This window comes from Corylus avellana, chromosome ca2 (assembly GCF_901000735.1).
Source record: "Corylus avellana chromosome ca2, CavTom2PMs-1.0".
Taxonomy (NCBI): Eukaryota; Viridiplantae; Streptophyta; class Magnoliopsida; order Fagales; family Betulaceae; genus Corylus; species Corylus avellana.
This window is the reverse complement of record NC_081542.1, coordinates 25,675,678-25,697,095: the sequence shown is the minus strand read 5'-3', so window position 1 is coordinate 25,697,095 and position 21,418 is coordinate 25,675,678. Positions and strand designations below refer to the sequence as shown.

General features: G+C 35.1%; 3 protein-coding genes across 3 annotated transcripts; 2 read left to right on the top strand and 1 right to left on the bottom strand.

Moving 5' to 3' along the window:
• Nucleotides 1-3,337: 3,337 nt before the first annotated feature.
• LOC132172644 (large ribosomal subunit protein eL20-like) lies at nucleotides 3,338-5,955 on the top strand. The gene is made up of 4 exons (XM_059584177.1): nucleotides 3,338-3,424; nucleotides 3,719-3,834; nucleotides 3,968-4,031; nucleotides 5,461-5,955. The coding sequence occupies exons 1-4, from the start codon at nucleotides 3,410-3,412 to the stop codon at nucleotides 5,800-5,802; spliced, it is 537 nt and encodes a 178-aa protein (XP_059440160.1). The 5' UTR covers nucleotides 3,338-3,409; the 3' UTR covers nucleotides 5,803-5,955.
• A 4,909-nt stretch (nucleotides 5,956-10,864) lies between these two features.
• LOC132172248 (cytochrome b561 domain-containing protein At4g18260) lies at nucleotides 10,865-13,697 on the top strand. The gene is made up of 4 exons (XM_059583718.1): nucleotides 10,865-11,191; nucleotides 11,514-11,678; nucleotides 12,723-12,871; nucleotides 12,969-13,697. Exons 1-4 carry the CDS (start codon nucleotides 11,072-11,074, stop codon nucleotides 13,309-13,311), a joined length of 777 nt encoding a protein of 258 aa, XP_059439701.1. The 5' UTR covers nucleotides 10,865-11,071; the 3' UTR covers nucleotides 13,312-13,697.
• A 1,690-nt stretch (nucleotides 13,698-15,387) lies between these two features.
• On the bottom strand, nucleotides 15,388-21,217 carry LOC132170671 (urease accessory protein G). The gene is made up of 6 exons (XM_059581735.1): nucleotides 20,817-21,217; nucleotides 18,289-18,349; nucleotides 16,809-17,010; nucleotides 16,366-16,487; nucleotides 16,118-16,222; nucleotides 15,388-15,727 (listed from the first exon to the last, which is right to left on the bottom strand). Exons 1-6 carry the CDS (start codon nucleotides 21,134-21,136, stop codon nucleotides 15,644-15,646), a joined length of 894 nt encoding a protein of 297 aa, XP_059437718.1. The 5' UTR covers nucleotides 21,137-21,217; the 3' UTR covers nucleotides 15,388-15,643.
• Nucleotides 21,218-21,418: the final 201 nt, after the last annotated feature.

The following is a 21,418-nucleotide window of genomic DNA, read 5'->3' as shown; positions in this document are numbered from 1 at the left end:
AGTGACCGTTACCTGCATGGTAACGATTCATTGAGTGCTGGTGAGGGTTTGTTACTAACTCATTATTCTTGTCTTCAGCAGTTGCAATATGCTTATTTAAGGGAATGTGTGCGTTAGCTGGCCTACATGCCATTAGGACGGTTTTTAGGGTGGAGAGATTCATCCCCAGGATAAGTGTCTTACTGTGCCATTCCTTTTTATTTAAGGGAATGTGTGCGTTAGCTGGCCTACATGCCATTAGGACGGTTTTTAGGGTGGAGAGATTCATCCCCAGGATAAGTGTCTTACTGTGCCATTCCTTTGAGCGCCTGATAGTCCTGTTCCATACGTGTGCTTGAAACTATCTGCAACAATGTCCATCTGCCTTTTTTAGGCTAGAAATTCACCCTGGCAATTCTTTGGTTCTGTCAAGGCACCATATTTCCAATCATCAATGAACTCCATGGAACTACTTTATATACACACACTAATGGTTAAATTCGCTCTTTGCTATTAGCTTAAACTTTAAGGATATGTGGTGATTTAACATGGTATCAAAGGAATTGTCTCGAGTTCCAACCTGATTCTATAATTTAAATCCCCCCCCCCACCCTTTCTCTTAAGTTAAATATTTTATGTGTTGGCCTCTTTTGTCGAGGGGGAATTTGAATCCAACGTGAGAGTGAGTGTTAATATATTAGTTAAATTATTAAATTCACTCTTTTCTATTAGCTTTAAGTTTTTGAAATTAAGTGATGATTTAACAACTTATTTCTAAATAATGCCCATATAGTGAAGATATTTAATTCTTCCTAATGACATGACTTGAAAAATGAATTTCTGTTTACAATGCGCATGACCCTTACTAACCATCAAATGAGGTAATTTTGTTAATATGCCCCATGTTTTGGTTGTGTACATTTCATCTATCTGCTACCACATAATAATTGATAACTACAATCGCTAAAAGGTCTAAATACACATTTTGGTGCATTTAAAGTTAGGTACAACCTTGCTAATGATAAATGTTGTCAGTTGCTGCCATAATGCTGCTTGCAAAATACTATATAGGTTCTACAAATTTACTACGTTTTGGTTACGAGTAGACATAGCTGTTGAGTTCTCTTACCATTTGCATCGCAAACCACACATAATATGCTTATGTTATGTAAATCCGGTTTAACTCTTTAGTTTCTTCTCTGGTTTATATGTTATAAATTCTTATTTGGGGAATTGGCCTCCCTTCTCCTTTATGTGGAGATTGACATCTTTGCTTCCTTTTTTTGGCTGGCTGAGAAGTTAGAATATATGTCTTGCCTTTATTCACACTATTTTTCTAATGTATCCCCACTTCAAATTTTAATGATTAACAATACATATCATCTCTAGTACTGGTGGTGAAAACTGTATTTGGGATTGACAAAGTTCTAGCATTTGCACTTCCAAATGCTGAAACAGCTATTGCAGAAGTCTTTGCATCAGTATTGTACTGTTAGGTGCCATGGAGCTAGACCAGAGGTCCATATATGTTTCATTTTACAAATATGATATTTTCTAGGCATTTCTAATTCAGGAGTTTTAGCCTCGATTAGCATGCCCACACCGGATCATATACTGCCACGATATATCTAGTCTATGCACAATATCATGAAAAATGAATACAAATTTTTGGCTGTTACTTTGGAGGGGCTCTTGGTAGGGGTCCGAGGTTTACCCAATAAGGATGGGTACACGAAGTAACCTTGTCTTGGAGAGATTCCTCGCCATCAAAATTTATTTTTGGCTGCTACTTAGTATTGAATAGATCTAGGGAGAATGCACTTTGAAGCGGCTATTTCCTGAATTTGCACATAACTCACAGAATTATTTTTACACGTGCAGACTTTTCTAGCTGGGATTGCTGTTCTGCTTGGCGTAACAAGGGGGACTCATCATTGGTGAGATTAAGATGGGACTACAAAATCGAATGTATAAAAATACCTGTATGTAAAAGAAACAATTGCTTGTGTATGTAATTTTGCCTGGAGGTTGTTCCAACTCCTATATATGTACGTATTCCAGGCATTCTTCTGAATTGATAGTGAATGCCTATTTAGTAGATTGCCAAATGTTGAAAGTTTCATGGAAATTATAGGAAATGCTGTATTTTTTTATATTCAAGTGTGATGTTATTCTTATTCCATTAATATTGTAATATTTTTCGGGTTGGCATGTTACTGTCCCCCTCTAAATATTTTATGTCAAATAGTCTCGAATTCATTTATTATCCAGTGTAATTTTAAATACTTAACTTTCTTCTTATTCTCATGCAGTTGGGTTGATGTGGTCGGGCCTATTAGTTATCCGATAGTTTACATGCACCGTCACATCAACCCAGTTGTATGAAACTAAGATAGGAGTTAAGTATGTAACATTATATGGCCGGCGAACCCTTTGGGTATAGTTCGAAACGTGGACATAGGCCTACAATAATTATAAAAATCATGACAATGTATTGCCACTAGAAGACAATTTTCTTCGAAAAATCGTATGAATGTCATCTTAATAAATTAAGCTAGAGAATTTTTTTTTTTTTTTTTTTTTCAATTCAATTAGAAATAAAACTTTATTCTTAATATATGATTATTGGAAGCAAATAAAGTCAAATTCAAAGATTATTTTAATTGTTAAAAAATGGGTAATGATTATTAGTATGTAAACGTAATTCTCTGTAGTTTTTTTTTTTTCCAAAAAAAAAAAAAAACAGTACCCGGCTTGTAGATCTTATATCAATAGTGAGTTGATTTCTAGACCAACTCTCATTCAAGAAAATGTACGATTAGAGAAAATAAATAGAAAAAATATAAGAAAATAGCTTTATGATTTCAGACCCTTCAAAATTAATTTTTTACCCTTAAAAAAGTGTTATTTTTAATTTTGTCCCCCACACCTAAAATTTTAGTCTTGCCCCTTCATAAATTATAATAAAATCCAATCTATATAATAATTTTTATGTATGTACATGAATAAAAACATGTGGTAAAAAATAAAAATAATCAGTGTGAAAAATTCAAATAATAAATTAATTTTGTTTTTATAAATAATCTTGAGTGCTAAAAACTCAATTTTAGGTTGTTTCTGATAAATATGGATTTGAAAATATTATGTCGATTTTTTTTTTTTTTTTTTTTTATATCAATGGCAATGGGCTCTGTACTCTGCCTAGCCCAAACAAAAAAGCCCACTTCCATGGGACAGGGCCGGCAGGCAGCCCACGCGCGAACAACATACTTGCGGTCAGTGAACTTTGTCACCCACGTGTTGCTTTAACAGTTCTCTACATATTAGGGTTTTCCTCAGGGGTCCTATATAAGCAAAAGAAAACCCTTCTTCTACTGCTCTTACAGAGAGAGACGCAGAGCGAGAGAGGGAGAGAGGCGGAGCTTCAAAGATGGTTACTTTCAGGGTAAGCCTACGAACCCATCTCTCAGATCCACTGGAAATCTCTACTTTTAGTCTCTAAGTCTAGTGTTTACATTATGTTTGCATTTTGGTTTATGGGAAAATCAAAGAAACGAAACTGAGAACCTCTTCGCGTAATTTCTAATACTTTTTTTTTTTTTTTTTTTTTTTTAATGTGATTGAGACCAAATAAAGCATGATTGGAGATGGGGGTTTTTCATTTTCTCTGAAGCATAATAGAGGATTAGGGTTTTAGGGTTTGGGCTTTTGCTAATGGTGTTATGGTTTGGAGGTGCAGTTTCACCAATATCAAGTCGTTGGGAGGGCTCTGCCAACTGAATCTGATGAACACCCGAAGATTTACCGGATGAAGCTCTGGGCCACGAACGAGGTTCGCGCCAAGTCCAAGTTTTGGTGAGTGATTTGGTCTAGATGTTTGGGTTTCTTTTTTGGTTCAAGTTAATTGTTTTTGGGAATTGAGATCTGGGTTTGTATTTATTTTGGTTGATTAATTTTGTTTTATTGTCGTTTGGTTGGTGTGGATTAGGTATTTTCTGAGGAAGCTGAAGAAGGTCAAAAAGAGCAATGGTCAAGTGCTTGCCATTAATGAGGTATATTGTCTCATTTCTCTTAGTATAATTTCGTTCTTGTCAAAGATTGTTTGTCGGATAATTTCTAGGTAATTGTAATTTGTATAAGCTTCCCTCCATTTTAATGAAGGAACAATGTTCTTCATGTTTGTGTGGATTTTTTAATGATATGGAAATCTTTATTATGGTTCGTGGTTATGATGAAAATTTACTGTGTAAGAGTATAAATTATTTTCTGTGTTAATGTGTTACTAATGTTTGAGGTTTCCTCTGGTGACAGTGGTAGGTGTTATCTGTAATTTGTTAATGTTGGTATTTGATGCTTTTTTTTTTCTTTCTTTTGCTATTACGTTGAGGGCTGGGGTGTTCAATTAAAATTAGTGCATTGTAAACTAGCTGTAGTTCTGTCGTTCAATGACTAAATCAGGACAGTAACTTTGAATTCTTTGTATTCCAACGTATTAGGACTGTGGCAGTGGCTACAACCATACGATTTATATGCTTGAGTTTTTTTTTAATGGATGGTTGAAGAAAATGAGGGTTAGATTAATTTGACGAAAAAGAATAAATTTCTAATCCATTATTAACTACTTGCACGATATAGTCTTTTGCTGTTATCTGTTAATTTACCAATATCTTCTGAAAATCTTTTCAAATGATTTTAGCCTGGTACTAGAGCTTTGTAGGTTGTCTTCATACATTGTTCCTCTGTCATTTCTACCATCATCATGCTTTCAGTTGACTGAATTTAATATAGCAACTAATCAGCGAGTCTCCCACTCTCTGATGCCTATGCTTTCAACTTGACTACTAGGTTGCCTCTTGTGTCTGTGATTAGAATTTAAATTTCGAAAGCAACTTTCTATTTTCTGTTACTTTCCTAGATGGACAATTTCCTTTAGTTTTTGTTCTTATGAAATTTTAAGTTTTGCCAGTATTTGTGAAGATCTCTATGCTGTATAGTATTCATAGTCCTTTAGCTTATGTCCATATAGCAGCTTGTTTTTTGTGTATGATATATAGTTTTTCATATTATTGCCACAACCATAAATTTGAACCGTCAGCCAGGGATTCTAATTATGTAAATTTGTTGAATCAAGAGTAGGTAGTTTGTTTCTGTGGCATGTGATTGCAGTAACAAGATTCACAAGCTTGAAATTGCTGTGGTGATAACATATTTTAATTTGGATTTAATACTGTCCTTGTGATTTGTTTTTTTGGGTGATAATTTCTTGGTCTTTTTTTTTTACTCTCTATCTCTTTTGTATTACGTATTATAATATTTGGAGTGAAAGCATGAGCATTATTGATGTTTTGAAATTGTATATGAAAAAAAACCTAGTTAGAACTCCGCCAATATCCAAATGTAGGTTGAAGTTGAGAATATTGCAGATTTTTGACAATCCTTTCCTTTCTGAATGTAATTGAATATATCACTTGGATTTTGTAGATTTTTGAGAAAAACCCTACCAAGATCAAGAACTATGGTATTTGGTTGAGGTATCAAAGCCGAACTGGTTATCACAACATGTACAAGGAGTACCGTGATACGACTTTAAATGGGGCTGTCGAGCAGATGTACACTGAGATGGCATCTCGACACAGAGTCAGGTTTCCGTGCATTCAAATTATCAAGACTGCCACCATCCCCGCAAAGCTTTGCAAGAGGGAGAGCACTAAGCAGTTCCACAACTCCAAAATCAAATTCCCATTGGTGTTCAAGAAGGTTAGGCCACCAAGCAGGAAGCTGAAGACCACTTACAAAGCAACGAGACCCAATTTGTTTATGTAACTTTGCCATTTGAGGAATGAACTCCGAAGTGTTAAAGACAGGTCAATTTTTGAATCATTTTAGTAGAGACCTTCCTATCTGTGATCGTTATTTCATTTTGAGAATCTTAGCAAACCAAAGAGTTGGAGTTTATTATATTTGTGGTTTTGAATATTTGTTATGTTTTCGTTATAATTTTGCTTTGAAATGATAGTTGAGCTGAACCCTCAGTATTCTGGTTTTGGTTCATTATGTTCTTGTTTTACTACCTATTAGATGTCGACCCCCCATGAAGAATGACAGTGATGAGTTCAGGAGAATGCCTGATGTTATACGAACATTCTTGTATTTATAAGACTAAAACCGTGGTTATTTGTTGTAATTGAACTGGTTTGGATTATTCCAAATCTTAGATCAATGTGAAAAAAAACCTTAAAAAATGTTTAAAAAATCAGACTGGCACTGTTCTTTTGTTTTTTGGATGAATAAATTGACACTGTTCATTAAGCTTTATCTTTGCTCGCTTCCTATGTGGCCAAAGGAAATGGATTTGTTGAAGCTTCTTCAGATTTTTAGCCCAAAATGAGAAAATTCAATAAAAGGAGATGCTTTTCTATCTTCAAGCAAGGGTGGGGCCTCTTGCAGGAAAATATTTGAAAGAGGGGGCTGTGATTTTCTCAACACCTCTGCTTCTGGGAAAGGTTTGTTGAAAGTAAGGGCTGTTGTTGAAAAAACTTCTTTTTTTTTTGGGCTAGAATGTTCAAGAAACCATCTCTTGAATGTTCTTTGGCTAGAATCATATGGAGAAGCTCCCCTTGGCCATTCTACTCAGAAACTTTGAGCAACATTCCTATTTCTCAATGGGTGATGGTGCTACTGAACCCCTCTCAACATATGTCTATAACTAAGGTGGACACTAGGTGATTTCAACTTCAACAAGTAATTACAATGGATCACATCTGGTTTGTAAGGAATCGTTTAGTGCATGATAAAGTCCAGCCCATTCCCAATCAATCTCTTCACCAGATTTCCAACTCAGTGAAGGTCCATAAACTTGCTTGGAATGACTATCAGTCTCTCTTTGGTCTCCTCCACTCCCAAGCACCGCCAAGTCTAACTTTGATGTGGCGGTTAAGAATGACTTCTTAGTGACTAATGGTAAAATTATTCACGCTACAACCAAACGTCTCTCCACTATTAAAACTGCAATCAATGAAGCTCAACCTGCTATTTTAGCCTCTCAAACTGCGTCCTCTCTTAGAATTTACTCGCTTTTGCTACAAGGAGATGCAATCAACATTGTCCTTGCCATTCAGTAACCGTCTCTTTTCAAATACTAGAATTTTGCTTCTATTATTTCTGATATTAACGTTAACTTGCAAAACTTGCAAAGTTTTTGGGAGTGCAAATTAAACTTTGTGATTGGAAGCATTCTCACTCAGTCACCTATTTTTTCTTACATCTGGATTGAGAAAAACTCTCTTTTGTACCCCTTTCCTTATTGACTCATAAAAAGAAAAAGAAAAAATAAAAGAAAATGTAAAAAATAAAAGAAGATAAATACTGTTGTTTACACTTATTTCATATCAGTTGACTTTATATGCTTTAAGTGCCTTTTCTTGTCAGCCACTTAAAAAGAACAAAAGAAAAGTAATATAAAACGCACAACGTCCACCGACATAAAATGAGTGTGAAGAGCAACATTATATATATATATTCCAAAGTTTGACGGTTTGGTAACTATGTGCTCACGTTATACACAGTGATATGATGCATCATGTACGCACATGAACCCTAGAGTAGAGATTAGAGAATAGAGATACATTTTTAGCATTGAAAAGCTTGACATCGACTCCCTACCGAATCTCTGATGATCTCTCTTTGTTCGTTTTTTCAAATTGCTCCTTTCAACATGATGGCATCGTAATCATTGCTATCTCCATGCAGTGGATCCCTCCTCCTACATAGTGCATGCATTATTATTATTATCAAAAAGATGTTTTGCCATCTAGCTTTGAGGACCTCTAAATCTAAGATCAGCTAATCTTAAAACAAAGAAAAAGGGTTGAAGAATCTGCACCTTTTTAATCATTTCAATCTTTTTTTTTTTTTGGTTTTCATTTCCGCCGCTTAAATGGGGTGACTATATAAGCAAACAAATAATTGTAAAGATAACTTTAACCTAATTATTTCCAAGAGATAGTTCAATCGGTTGGAGATTACGTCTCGTGAAGTGGCCTCAAAACCACTAGATCGATTTTCCCTCCCCGTATATATGTGGACTGACATGTCAAAAATAATTTTAAAAAAATTTAACGTAATTATTATTATTTTTTTTAAAATTAAACAGAGACGTAACCAGAGCCCAGAAGGGTTAGGCCATGACCCCTATTCTCTTTTCAAATTATGCACTAAATTCAAAATCAGAAGAGGCCAGGGGCATATATCTTCCCCGGATCCCCTAATTCATCCTTGAATTGAAATTAATAATATACCTCTTTTTGGTCTCAAGTTCTTATTATCTCAACTTAACCACAACAAACAATATCATCATATAATTTGGTGTTGGGTAAAAATCATATCCTTAATCCTCTGCAATAATTTCTCTTTCTGTTTTTTTTGGCCTTTCTTTGAGATTAATCATGTATCAGTTTCTTTTCAAGGAATGTATTTGAGGAGGATTGGTCCCTTTCTTTTCTTTTTAGCTCCAAGAAGGGAAATAAATGATCATGACCAACATATTGTCATAGACTCATGGTGGAAGAATTAATAAAAAAAAAAAAATTTGATGATTAACTGAACCCTACATGGGGCTTGTGGATATGATTATAACTTTTCTTTTAGCAGTAAAGCAAATACTACAATCCTCAAGCATAAAATTCAGTATATGTGGACAATCCCCTCCATCGGCTAGTCACATTCGGGAGGAGGGTGCACCATCTATCATTAGGGGGTGACAATTTGTGTTTGTATTTTGGGTTCGATTGTATTGATGCATAAGTATATATAAAATTATATAAATCAATCATCACCAAATTTATTTAATTAAACGGAGGATACTTTTCAACATTAATCCGCTAATTTCGTGTTTGTTAACCCTGTTTACCATATTATTCACCACCTCCCCCTCCCCCTCCCCACTCTTTCTTCCTTTCTCACAATGTCCTTACTTGAGTGCATGCTACTGACTGAAAGTTTATAGTCATTTGATTTACCATTTTATGTATATTAAAGCTTCAATAATAATTTATCACTAGTGATAAGGGATTATTACTATCCTTGTATAAGAACTATTATACCTCTTTATTTTTCAATGAGATTTCAAACTTAAAAAAAAAAAGGAGATATATATATGATTCTTCTAAGACCTACGATTTAACATTTGAGGAATGCTACAGTTCATGCATCCTGGTGTTTTCTTGATCATATGTGGATATAATTTTTTTTTTAAAAAAAAAAAAAAAAAAAAAAAAAATTACCTCACTAATCCCTCATATTTTTTATAAAAAATGTCCACGGAGAATACTAAGAAAAACCATAGCATTTCTCTTAACATTTTTGACTGGAGATTTGGATATAGTGTTTGGAATGTTGTCACAGTAAGTTCCTTACAGACTAACGTGACAATTTACGTGTTACTTATTATGTGAGTTACAAAATAATTAAAACTCGAGAGCGTATCGGCGGACTCTCTTTCTGCACAAGTTTAGGCTGAAAAAAGTGAGCTGAAATAGCAACACGTGGCTCAAGAGTCAAGAAATTTGACATTTTGTTCCCATTTGTCATGGGGTGCTTTAATACATCCACTAGATTTTGGTGATATCTTAGCTGAAACAAAAGATGAATAAGTCATATATCTCATTATGTTAGGACAGGGAGGTTAATTAGTCATGGACCTCATTATGTGAGGCCAGGGTGGGTCGGTGGTTCGTGTTTAAATAATTGAAAAATTCCATGTGCTAGTAGTAGCAACTAAAGCAAAAGAAAATTCGATATATATAATTTTTGACACGATCTACGAATTCAACATAAACTTAATGTGAAATTAGCGGGTTAGAGTTGATGGATCTAACGTATTTAATTAGTAGTAGCAACTAAAGCACAAGCACAAGAAAATTCGATATATATAATTTTTGACACGATCTGCAAATTCAACATGAACTTAATGTGAAATTAGCGGGTTAGAGTTGATGAATCCAACGTATTTAATTAATTGAGTCAGATTTGAGTTGACTTATATAGTCTTATATTCGTGTTTCGTCACGACTCGAACTTGACACATGACACTAAGCTAGTAATTATTTAGAGGAACCGACACTAGGCCTTGCCTTGACATATGAGAAGGCAGTTGAAATATACCTCATGATCATCATTGAAAGATATCTATCTCAACATCACCATAATGTCAACCAAGCTCATCATCTTTGGATGAAATAATTATTTCTTCCCTTGACAATAAAATCATGAAGCAAATGTTTTAAAATATGTCGTGCGAGCATGCTACCATGTCCACCATGCATCCACAACGCGATCTTCTTATAAAATCACATAACAAATCAAAGAGATAAAAAAAAAAGAGAGAAAGATAGAGATTTCAGGTGATTCAGTCTATAGTCTATATCCACATGTTAAAGCTTTTTAGCTACATCTTTCCTTGATTTAATGGTATACAATACTCTATAAATAGAGTTTTACAAGTGATTTGAATATTTTCAAATATAAACAAATCCCTTAAATCAGAGTAAAAGTAAATCTCTTAATTTAGAAAATACAAATCACCTTTCTATCCTTATCACTTCTCTCAAGACCTCATCCATTAGAATTTTGACCCTTTTCTGTTTTCAATCCCACCTTCTCCTTTATGTAGACAAAAGCCTGCCCATGTTAACCCCACATCGTTGAAATTTTTCATACCCTCCCATCTGTTTTTGTTTTTTTGCTTATTTTTGGGTTAAATTTATAAATTCCAGTCTTCTCATTCACACAAACCACCATATATTGTCGATGCTTATAAAAGGCAGAGGCTCATAGCTAAAACTGCATGGTATTATATACCACATTTGTTTCTTTGTAGAGTAAAAAATGCATTTTCTGGAAGAGTTAACACAAATAGTTTTGTGTTAACTCTATTTGAAAGCTCTCATTGCCTCTGAAATAAACTATATCATAAAGCATCTACCTTTCATAAAGAATGAAGGAAAGGTGGAGCCTAGAGAAGGAGAGAGAACATTAGCATATAAGTAGCCAGGTTTATGATTATATTCTTGTTTTGCTTGGAGATTGAAGAATCATGAAAAATATTCACAAGCTAGCACCTTTCTCCATCCCTGCATACTATGTTGTTCTTCTACCCTTGGTTGGCTGTTCATCCCATGATGATGTGAATCAATCCAGCATTAGCTTTAACAAGGTAAATGTTTCTTCTTCTTCTTCTTCTTCAAGTTCTTCTTCTTCCTCTTTTATCTTCTGAAAAGTTTTAAGAAAGATTTTATCAACCAACGGCAAACTAAGTTTGTCATGTTATTTGTGTATTAGTTTTAGAAAAATGCTATTAGTAGATTGCTATATGAATGCCATAGAACTAGGATAGCCTGGTAATAAAAACCAGCCGATTTTCACTACCCCGTCATCCCAATTATATGACAGCCATATGGCAATATTCTTAGTTTTATCATCAGCTTTTAGTATCTAGAAAGCATCAGGGTTAACTGTTATTTAGTCACCTTTTGCAGCTTAGTCCTCAGATGACACATGATGTTACAATTCATGGGATTCTCCTGTGGGTTTCACTGGGGTTCTTAATGCCTATTGGGATACTTATTATCAGAATGTCTAGTAGAGAAGAAACTGGATCCATGAGGGTCAAAGTCATTTTCTATCTCCATGCTATTTTGCAGGTAAGCTCTTCCTAAATGTTCATGATCGAAAAATTGAAATGAAAGAAAAGTAGTGTATCTATGTGAACCATATATATATATATATATATATATATATATATATATATATATATATCTTCTTATTTGTTTAATATGAACAAAGAATCCAATTCAGAGCTACAAAATGTAATGATTCAAGCTTTGATCTTTGTTCACAACATCATCATAAGTTACTTTAACTTTAATGATGTTCTCACAATTTTTTTAAAAGACTATACCTTTTTGAAGTCCACGGTATGGAAACAATTAAGTTAAACTGCTTTAACTAAATTTACTTGAATATCAGAAAGAGAGTGAGTGATTATGAAATTCTTCTCTTAATTTACTTGTTTTTCTCTATTATTCAGTTTGAAAAAAATTACCATCATTTATGTAAAAACTAAGTAAACTACTACGGTCATATATAGGATAGCTTCATATCGGCTGTGAGATATGAAAAAGTCACTTGTTTTTTAAGATTCTAATGAATTAAGGGGTAACTTCACTTTACACCCCTGAATTACCAAGCGATTTGAGAAGTCCTCCAAAACTTCAATACCTCTCAATTTCAACCCCTAAACTTTCAATTGCAATCAATTTGAACATATCCGTAAGATTTTAAACGTTAAAAGTGAGATAATGATGTATATATCCCTGATTTTTTTTATAAAATTCTTAGGGGGTAAATTAGGGAAGTTAACAGCTAAATTTTAAACGTTAAAAGTGAGATAATGACGTATATATCCCTGATTTTTTTTATAAAATTCTTAGAGGGTAAATTAGGGAAGTTAACGGCTAAATCTAATGAAAGGGTTCAAATTGACTGCAATTAAAAGTTCAGAGATTCAAATTGAGAGGTTTTGAATTTTGGAGGCTTCTCAAATCGCTTGATAATTCAGGGGTTTAAAGTGAAGTTACCTCATGAATTAAATAAAGAGAAAACCTTTCAAGTTCTTCCACTAGTGTCCTTCTTTTTACCTTGTGTCTCCCTAAGTGCTAAATTCTAACCAGTTCTCCATCTAACAGACATTTTCAGTGCTTCTTGGCACAGCTGGAGCTATCATGTCGATCAAAAAATTTGATAATGCATTCAATAACAGCCACCAAATACTAGGTCTAGCTCTTTATGGTGCTATATGGGTGCAAGCCTTGGTCGGATTTTTCAGGCCTAAAAGGTAATCCCATTCAAATTTCTCACACTTCAACTAGTTTTTGATTATTGCAAGATTTTCTTTATTTATGTAAAAGTACATATTCCCCCTTCTTTTGCAGGGGAAGGAAAGAAAGGAGCTTGTGGTACTTTGTGCATTGGATGCTTGGGACAGTAATTTCTCTGGGTGTGATCATAAACATCTACACAGGCATAAATGTGTACATCAAGAAAACATCAAGAAGTGCAACCCTTTGGACTATACTTTTCACAGCAGAGGTCTCTGTCATTGCTTTCTTATACCTCTTGCAAGACAAGTGGGAGTATCTGCAAAAGCAAGGTGTGATTTTAGGCAATGTACCCATCACACTTCCCAATCGAGAGATTCCTGAAAGCCTCAACCAAAAGGAGTTGTTCCTTGAACCATGTGGGAAGGTCAATGCACTTCAGAATTTGTTTGACTGATATGGGATTCTTTATTACCTTTTTTTCTTTTAGGTTTTGCTCATTTGAACTTTGTTTTTTGATGTCTGCACTTTATGGTAGTGGAAGGTGATTTCACAAAAGATTGCACTAATGGTAATGGAGTGCATGCATCAAAAAGTAGAGTACAAACTGTGCATCCAACTATGTCAAGGATTGAATTAGAAAAGAAGAAAAAAAAAAAAACTATGTCAAGGATTTTCTTTTTCATATGACCCCTACAGGTGTATATCTTTGATGTGATTAGGGGGGAATTTTGGGTGTTTTTTTGCATATGGATTAAGAGATAGATAGATGATTATGTAGTGCTTTGTATGAGAATGCTATGAAGTTTGTAATTAAGCATATTTATGTAACACTGTATTGAATTGAAGGTATATTAATAAGAAATTGTATATTTAATCATTTAATTAATATTTTTAATACTTTACATGCTTCTTCTTCCAAGATATGCACTCTCTAAAGTATCGCATGCCAGGCTGAGGTTGACTTTTTATGGGAAATAAAATAGAACTAGCAAAGAAGCTTTGCCTTCTCTCTAGAATTATCTTTCTCTTTTCCTTCAAGCAACACCAAGAAAGAGATCTAAATCTTCCCTCCTCCTTCCTTCCCTGTTAGTAGTGCTCGGTGTCTTCTCTGTGATCTCCTCTGATCTCCGTTTTTGGCGAGGTTGCTTTAGATTTAGTTTGTAGATCTAGATCTAAATCCATATCTAGTTTCTTCAACCTTAGATTTGATCGTCTTCATCAACCAAGGCGTGTTTTCTTGGGAATGTCTATGATGACATGCTCCTCTGCCACTACTTGTGGGGCTTTTTTGTTTTTTGATTGTTTATTCTTTTCATCCTGACCTTCGGGTTGAGAATGGAATTGTCTCCTAACCTTCGAGTCGACGAGTAGATCGTGTGGGGATTTATCTCTCACGACCAGATTTTTAGTTTTTTTGTTGTTTTAATTTTGAGGTAATTTCACTAAAAACTCCTGAATTTACACCCGATTTGACAAAGGCCCCCCAAACTTCAAAATCTCTCAATTTAATTCCCTAAACTTTTAATTGCTCTCAATTTGAACCCCTCCGTCAAATTTAGGTTTAGAAATGCTAAAAAAGACAAAAATATCCCTGATTTTTTTTTTTAATAAAAAAATGTTTTGGAATTAAGGGTAAAGTTGAAATTTTATAAAAAAGTCAAGGGTATATACGTCATGTGACGTTTAAAATCTGATGGATAGGTCCAAGGGGTCTTCAATGAAGTTACTTTTTTTTTTTTTTTTTTTTTTAAAGGCTACCCATGTCCTAGATCTAGTCAGCACGAAGTAAATATATTCCTTAACTGTAATTGTACATGGGTTAACGGAAGCTTGAAGTCATTTTTATGACTTTGTAACCTCATAACATTTAACTATGATTTTTTAGAGCTTTATACTATATATTATAAAAGCTTTATACTCTTGATATTTCATCAATAAAAGTTATAGATTTTTGTTTAAAAAATAAAAAACAAATAACTCACGCCCTTGAAAATAATATATAGAAATCAGTACAAATACAAAAAAACATTTGGGGCAGGATGTGGGTCTAAAGTTTGGAGAAAAATCCAAAATTCAACTAATCTGAGCGACAAATTTTGCCAGCTTTACAATGATCAGGAGCATATTTATGTTTACAGAAATGAAAGCAACTTTGAAAAGTTAACGGGCCTAGTTATATGAATATACTACACTTGAGTTATTATTTTTGTATTTTTACATGCATTGTGGCAAGAACTCAATGCATGGCCCCTTTAAGATCTGTTTCGGCTAGGTAAACTCCGGATACACAACTCCATCCATAAGAATCGTGTATCATTTAATTGAGGAGACTTGAACAACCAACCTCATAGTGTTACACCAAATGATCGACTGCTCTAGATAACTTACTACCGTACTATCAGTATAAGTCGCTCAATAAGGTCGTAATCCTTTACCTAAAAAAAAAAATAATAATAAATAAATAAATAATAAGGATGAATAATATCAAGCTCTTCTTAGTGTGGTGAACGTAGGCCTCTAAAGCCGAATCACCATAAAATATCAATGTTCTCTTATTTTCTGCATTTTATCATAGATTTCTACATCAGGCAACAGGAACATACATGAACCCTATTGATCTGTGTTACAGAATTCAAGTACTTAGATACTCATAGTTCCGGAAAACACCATGAAAACGAAGCCATAGTTACTCCAAAATGCAGTGACACAAACATTTGAAAAGTTCCCAAATACAAGAGTTGCCGTTAATACAAAACATAAGCTGAAGCAACTTCCAGAAAGGGAAGTCAGCGACGCTTCATCCCAGTCGCTGCTTCCCAGCCCTGTAAAATGTGGTTTGTTATTTCCTCTACACCAAGCCCATGTTTCACCTGCACATTTAAATCACATACATCATGAACAAGGCAAATTTTGACATTTGAAGCACAAAAGGGGCAATTATATCATATAATTTGTTCCCCTAACTCTGTGCTTTGAGGAAGAGAAGGGGAGAAAGATAAACCCACAAAACTTGTCAAAAAAACATTCTTGCAGGGCAAGATGAACAATCTGAAAGGTAACAGTGCCAAATCTATGTACAATTTGATTGGTAATCTTTCTTGCTTTCTGTTTTATTTCTAAATCACATTTTCAAATTGAACAAGTTCTATAGGATCATAAGAGATTAATGTAATTCTGCAACTCCCATAGCTCAGAGTAAAGTTAATGCCCATATCATGTTTATTATAAGCAAACCAAGTAAAAAGTCGACTCGACCCAACCTGAGCAAAGACAAATGGCCCTCCATCACGCATTCGAAGTGCATCACGCTCCATGACGGTCAAATCAGCGCCAACTGCCGCGGCAAGGTCGGTCTTGTTTATCACCTGAAACCCAATGCAGTCAATTCATTTTCATCAGACACCCCGCGTATTTTATATCTATAATTGGTCAGCAAGATTGGTAATGAACAGATTAGGTGAGTGCCACAACCAAAGGAGCAGCTATGAATTTTTAAGAAAGAACCTACAAGGAGATCAGCTTGGGTGATGCCGGGGCCACCTTTCCGAGGAATTTTATCACCACCAGATACATCAATTATATAGATGATATAGTCAGCCAGTTCTCTGCTGAAGTTGGCGGCTAAATTATCTACACCAACACAAATTCAAGTGAATATTGAACCATTTTTCTCATTGAAACTTATTCCGAAGAGTGGTAACACACAAACACAGTTTGATATAACCATTCCTATTTTTACAACTTTACATTGTCATCACTGCCATCTTCCGCATTAATTGAACTGCATTTTCCAAAATTGATTTTTAAAGCCACTTAATTCCAAATCCCGTTTCAGTGGTTCCTATATGACCATCATTTCAAATTAGTAACTTGTGGCATACCAACTTTAATGTCAGTTCAGATCAGTTTAAAATTAAACTATTGCTACAATAATCATTTCTCTAAAAGTACCTCCCCCTGATTCACAAAGAAGTATGTCTGCTTTGTACAGGTTAGAGAGCTCCTCAAGAGGGCCAAGATTAATGCTAATGTCTTCACGAATTGCAGCGTGTGGGCATCCCCCAGTTTCCACAGCACGTATCCTTTCCTCAGGAAGTGCTCCATGTTTCACCAAGAACTCACCGTCCTCTTTTGTGAATATATCATTCGTCACCTGAAATAATTACATGTTTCTTAATATCTTTATATCATAACGCAAGTATGGATATCCCACTTCAAGTTATTACAAGATCTTGACCGGCTGTGTGCAGAAAATGCTTAGGTTCAAGCATGGATTTACATTCCTGGGTACAAGTGTTGACTCTCTTCTGTTTTAATAAACAGTTTAATGCAAATCATTGCAAGAGAAAGCTGATAGAGAATTGTGTTTCAGGGGTGCTTGATATCTCCAAAGAATTGACAATCTAGTAATTAGTCAGGGCATGAATAAGACTGTTTAGTAAAAATTAAGCAAGGTCAATGACACACTATGCTAAGTACACAAAGTTACCCTTGAAAAGCTGGTATATTGCTTGCACCGTATGCTTCAATGGCGAGTCTATGAATATAAAATTTGAAGAACGTATTGGATATTATTTTAGCACACCCATGTTCAGAGAAGGCTGAATTAGATGATAACAAGTTAAATACTAAAGAGGGAAGTGCAAAGCAATAAACAAAAATCTAGAAAGTAAAAATAGCCAAGAAAGAGTCTAAATAAATCAAGATTTATTGCTGGGATTAGTAAATCTACATACAAATATGAGGTGCTTTCACATCGGTATACAAACAAATATTATATATCCATCTATTTGCTATGATTGTGTCTAGAAGAAAATCAAGAGAACTGAGTCTATTTCTGTCTGGTGTGCACCACTAAAAGTATGTATGCAGATCTCTTTTATATGAGTTGTAGCATGCCTACAACTTCAATATGTGAAGCTCTAGGTTAAGCCTCAAGGTGCTTCTATTTTATGCCTACAGAGCCTTGGCTTGCCTCAAGATACTGGCCTAACAGGCTTCAAGGTCTTTGAAAATATCAACTACTGTGCAAGGTTGAAACATGAGGCACAAGAGAAACTTCACACCCTTAGAAACGAAATTAGCAGATACTTTGAAGCAGCTATTCAAAGTCTAAAATAGATTGTTATCAAATATGTTGAGTCATATGTTGACATATGTTATTAAGAGATATAGGATTCTTCATACTGCAATGAACAAAGGAAATATTGCATTTTCCCCCTTCTTCTCTCTTTCTTAATTTTGGCTCCACATTCGCTGTTAATGGGTTTGGTTACAATAAGCAAAGAGCTAAAGCAGCTTAGAAAAGCTGTATTTTTGTTTTAACTTTTTTTTTTTTTTTTTAATGGCTCAAAATGAGGGGCAATTTTCCAGGAGGAACACATAAACTCATGATGAAAAAAATTTCAAAATTGTCAGAAATTCTACTTACTGCAGCAAGACTGTACTTGTCCCGCAAGAATTTGCATAGAGCCAGCATTAAAGCTGTTTTCCTGTATGACATGAAGCAGCATTCCATCAGCACCTGTTTACTGTGTGTGATTCAGGCTAGAATTGAAAGTACATACATGAAATAAAAGTGGAACCAAACCACGAAATTTGAATTTTGGGGGGAGAAAAGAAGAATCCTATCAGAAGGCAGCACAAAGAAAACATCTCTATTTTTCTTTTAGTTATCCATATTTACATTTCAAGAGAACAATACATATGAGGCAAATATGCCAAAATTGATAATAACAAGAAATGACTAAAAGCACAAAATCATATGCAAGTACACAACAGCTAGTGCAAGAATACCTTCAGCCTGAAAGATAATTTGCTATCCAAAATGACTAAATAAAGATGTTGACAGTATTCAAGTTGCTTGTGAATGCCAAACTTTTCACACATTTTAACACATCCAGAAAAAAATTGAGGGACAGGAGTACGACTCTTCTTGATGAATTGAGGAAGAAAATATATTATGAGTTACCAAGATGGCTACTTGTTCCAACAAAGACCAGCTTACACCACACACTGACCCATATGATTTTAACTCTTCAACAAACGACTTCTCAACACTGCACCTTTGCTTCTCTCTCTCCCTCTCCAAATAGTCCACATAAGGAAAAGAGAAACCACATTCCAAATAGAGCAACCCTTTCCATCCAAGTTACACATCTATTAGTGACTTTGGCATCACCACTGAACCCCATATATATATATAATTGAAATATCATTAAAAGTGTAAAATACCCCAAGTATTACGAAATATACAAGAGAAAACACTTTGCTAGAATGAGAAAAAAGAACAATGAAATCATGAAAACTAATCACAAAAAAAAGAATCAAAAGCAGTTGTCCAAAAGTATCAAGTTTTGAAGAAATAAGACTTAATCTCTTCCAATGTCCTCTCATGGTCCTCAAAATTTATGTCATTCATTTCCCTCCATAAACACCACAAAAGACACAAAACCATCTTCCAGCGCAATAGCACTCCGAGTATAGTTAGCATCTCACAAACAAGCACGTAAATCGACTACTTGTCTAGGCACAATCCAAGACTTTAACACTCGGGTTCTATATTAGGAAGATGAGTAGCACACATATGGTGAGTGGTTTATAAAAATACTCATGGGTGCTAAGTCCTACATTGCTTGCTTACTAGGTGAAACTGGGTTTTATAAGTGATTATAGGAAAGTTCCAAATTAACTAGTATTTTTAGGATGATAGCACAAATGTGGCAAAAGCTTTACCTTAAGACGTTACAAATGATATCAGAGCTACCTAATAACATGTGGTACTGGAGCATCACATGACATGACCTTGGCGAGACGTCAGGGGTTTAAGGAGGGGAGTTTATAATACTCTGGTCCCATATTGGAAAGATGAGTAGTTTACATAGAATGGGTGGTTTATAAATACACATATGGGTGTTAAGTCTCACATTGCTTACTTACTAGGTGAAACTGGGTTTACAATTAATTTTAGGGAAACTTTAAATTGACTAGTCATTTTGGGATGATTGCGCAAATGTGGCTAGCGCTTTTCCCTGAGTCGTTACAAACAGCCCAAATCGACTGAAGAAAACTTTCTACAAGGCACTAACAACCTCACAATGGAATAGAAGATAGTCCGTAGACTCCCTATTCCATTTACACATACAACACCTATCAACCACACTAATATGTTGTTTCCTAAGATTATCTATGGTAAGAATCTTTCCTAGGGCCGCCTACGAAGTAAAAAAGGCTACCCTCAAAAGAACCTTAGTCCGCCAAACACTATTCTAGGAGAAAATGATCTTACATCGAACAATCCTTTTTTGGGGGGAACTCACTAAAACTTGTCTACACCTTCCTGTCTCACTCTGACAAAATACGACACCTTGAAGAACGAGACAAAGATATCTACCTCCCAATCATAAGCCTCTCTAGCAAAGCTTACTTTCCACTTATTATATCCACCAGTAAGCTCTAAGTGAACCACAACAAAAGCTTCTTTAGCGCAAACAATACCATATAAAACTGAAAAGGCTTCCTTTTATGGCCCTGTCCCGGTAAACATATTAAACACAAAGGACCGTAGTTCCCTCCCGAAAGGGCAACGAAGCAGCAAATGGCCAACACGCTCACAACTATTTTACACACGCAACACCATTCAATCAGGGCAACATTGTGTCTTATATCAGCAGTTAACGATTTTACCCAAAGTAGATGCCCAAGCAAAACACACAACTCTGTTAAGAAACGCAATGCACTCCTCCAAGGAAATTATCCCCATATGAGGTTGGATCTTAATGATAAACTTCAATATCATAATAAACATGAACTTATAAAAGAACCCAGAAACTAAAAGTTCACAAAGTAGCATTAGAATCAATGATTTATCAGTCTTTGAAGCAAGAAAAAAACTAATATAGATGCAACAAATGTCAAGTAAGCAAAAAAAACAGAATATCAAAGGGAAATAGAAGTTACCCAGTACCAACTGGGCCACCAATGCCGATAGTGAAGGCTCTCTCCTTGAAATCCCTGGTGACAAGTGGTGGAGCTCTTCTGCTGAAGTAGCCTGGGGAGTATATGGGTTCATGTGAGTGTGGTGCCAGTCCATCATGACTATGGTACACCTTCCCATCAGGGCCCACCCATGACTTTGCTGTTGAATCCCCATGAGTATGATCATGATCATGATGCTGGTGATCATGGTCATGGTCATGGTCATTATGATGATGGTGGTGGTGGTCATGGTCATGGGTGTGATGGCCATGGTCATGGGTATGATGATCATGTGAAGCCATTGAATATGGTATGCAAAGGTTTTTAGTCTGGAGTGCAAGGGCAGGAAGAGGCCCCTTGCAGCCTGCTGATTGTTTTAAGGAAGCTGGAGATGATGGTGGGACTTTAAATTACGAAAAGACCCTTGCATTGTTTTGGTAATCTTTTGTTGATGCCGAGGTGTTCAATGTATTTCTCAATCCTACGGCACTGATTGGGCGAGAATCTACAAAGATAAGGCTCAGCTGCTCCTTCTTTTGATTGGCTGCTTTGGCTTGAATTCAGCTTTAACCTCCAAGAATTTA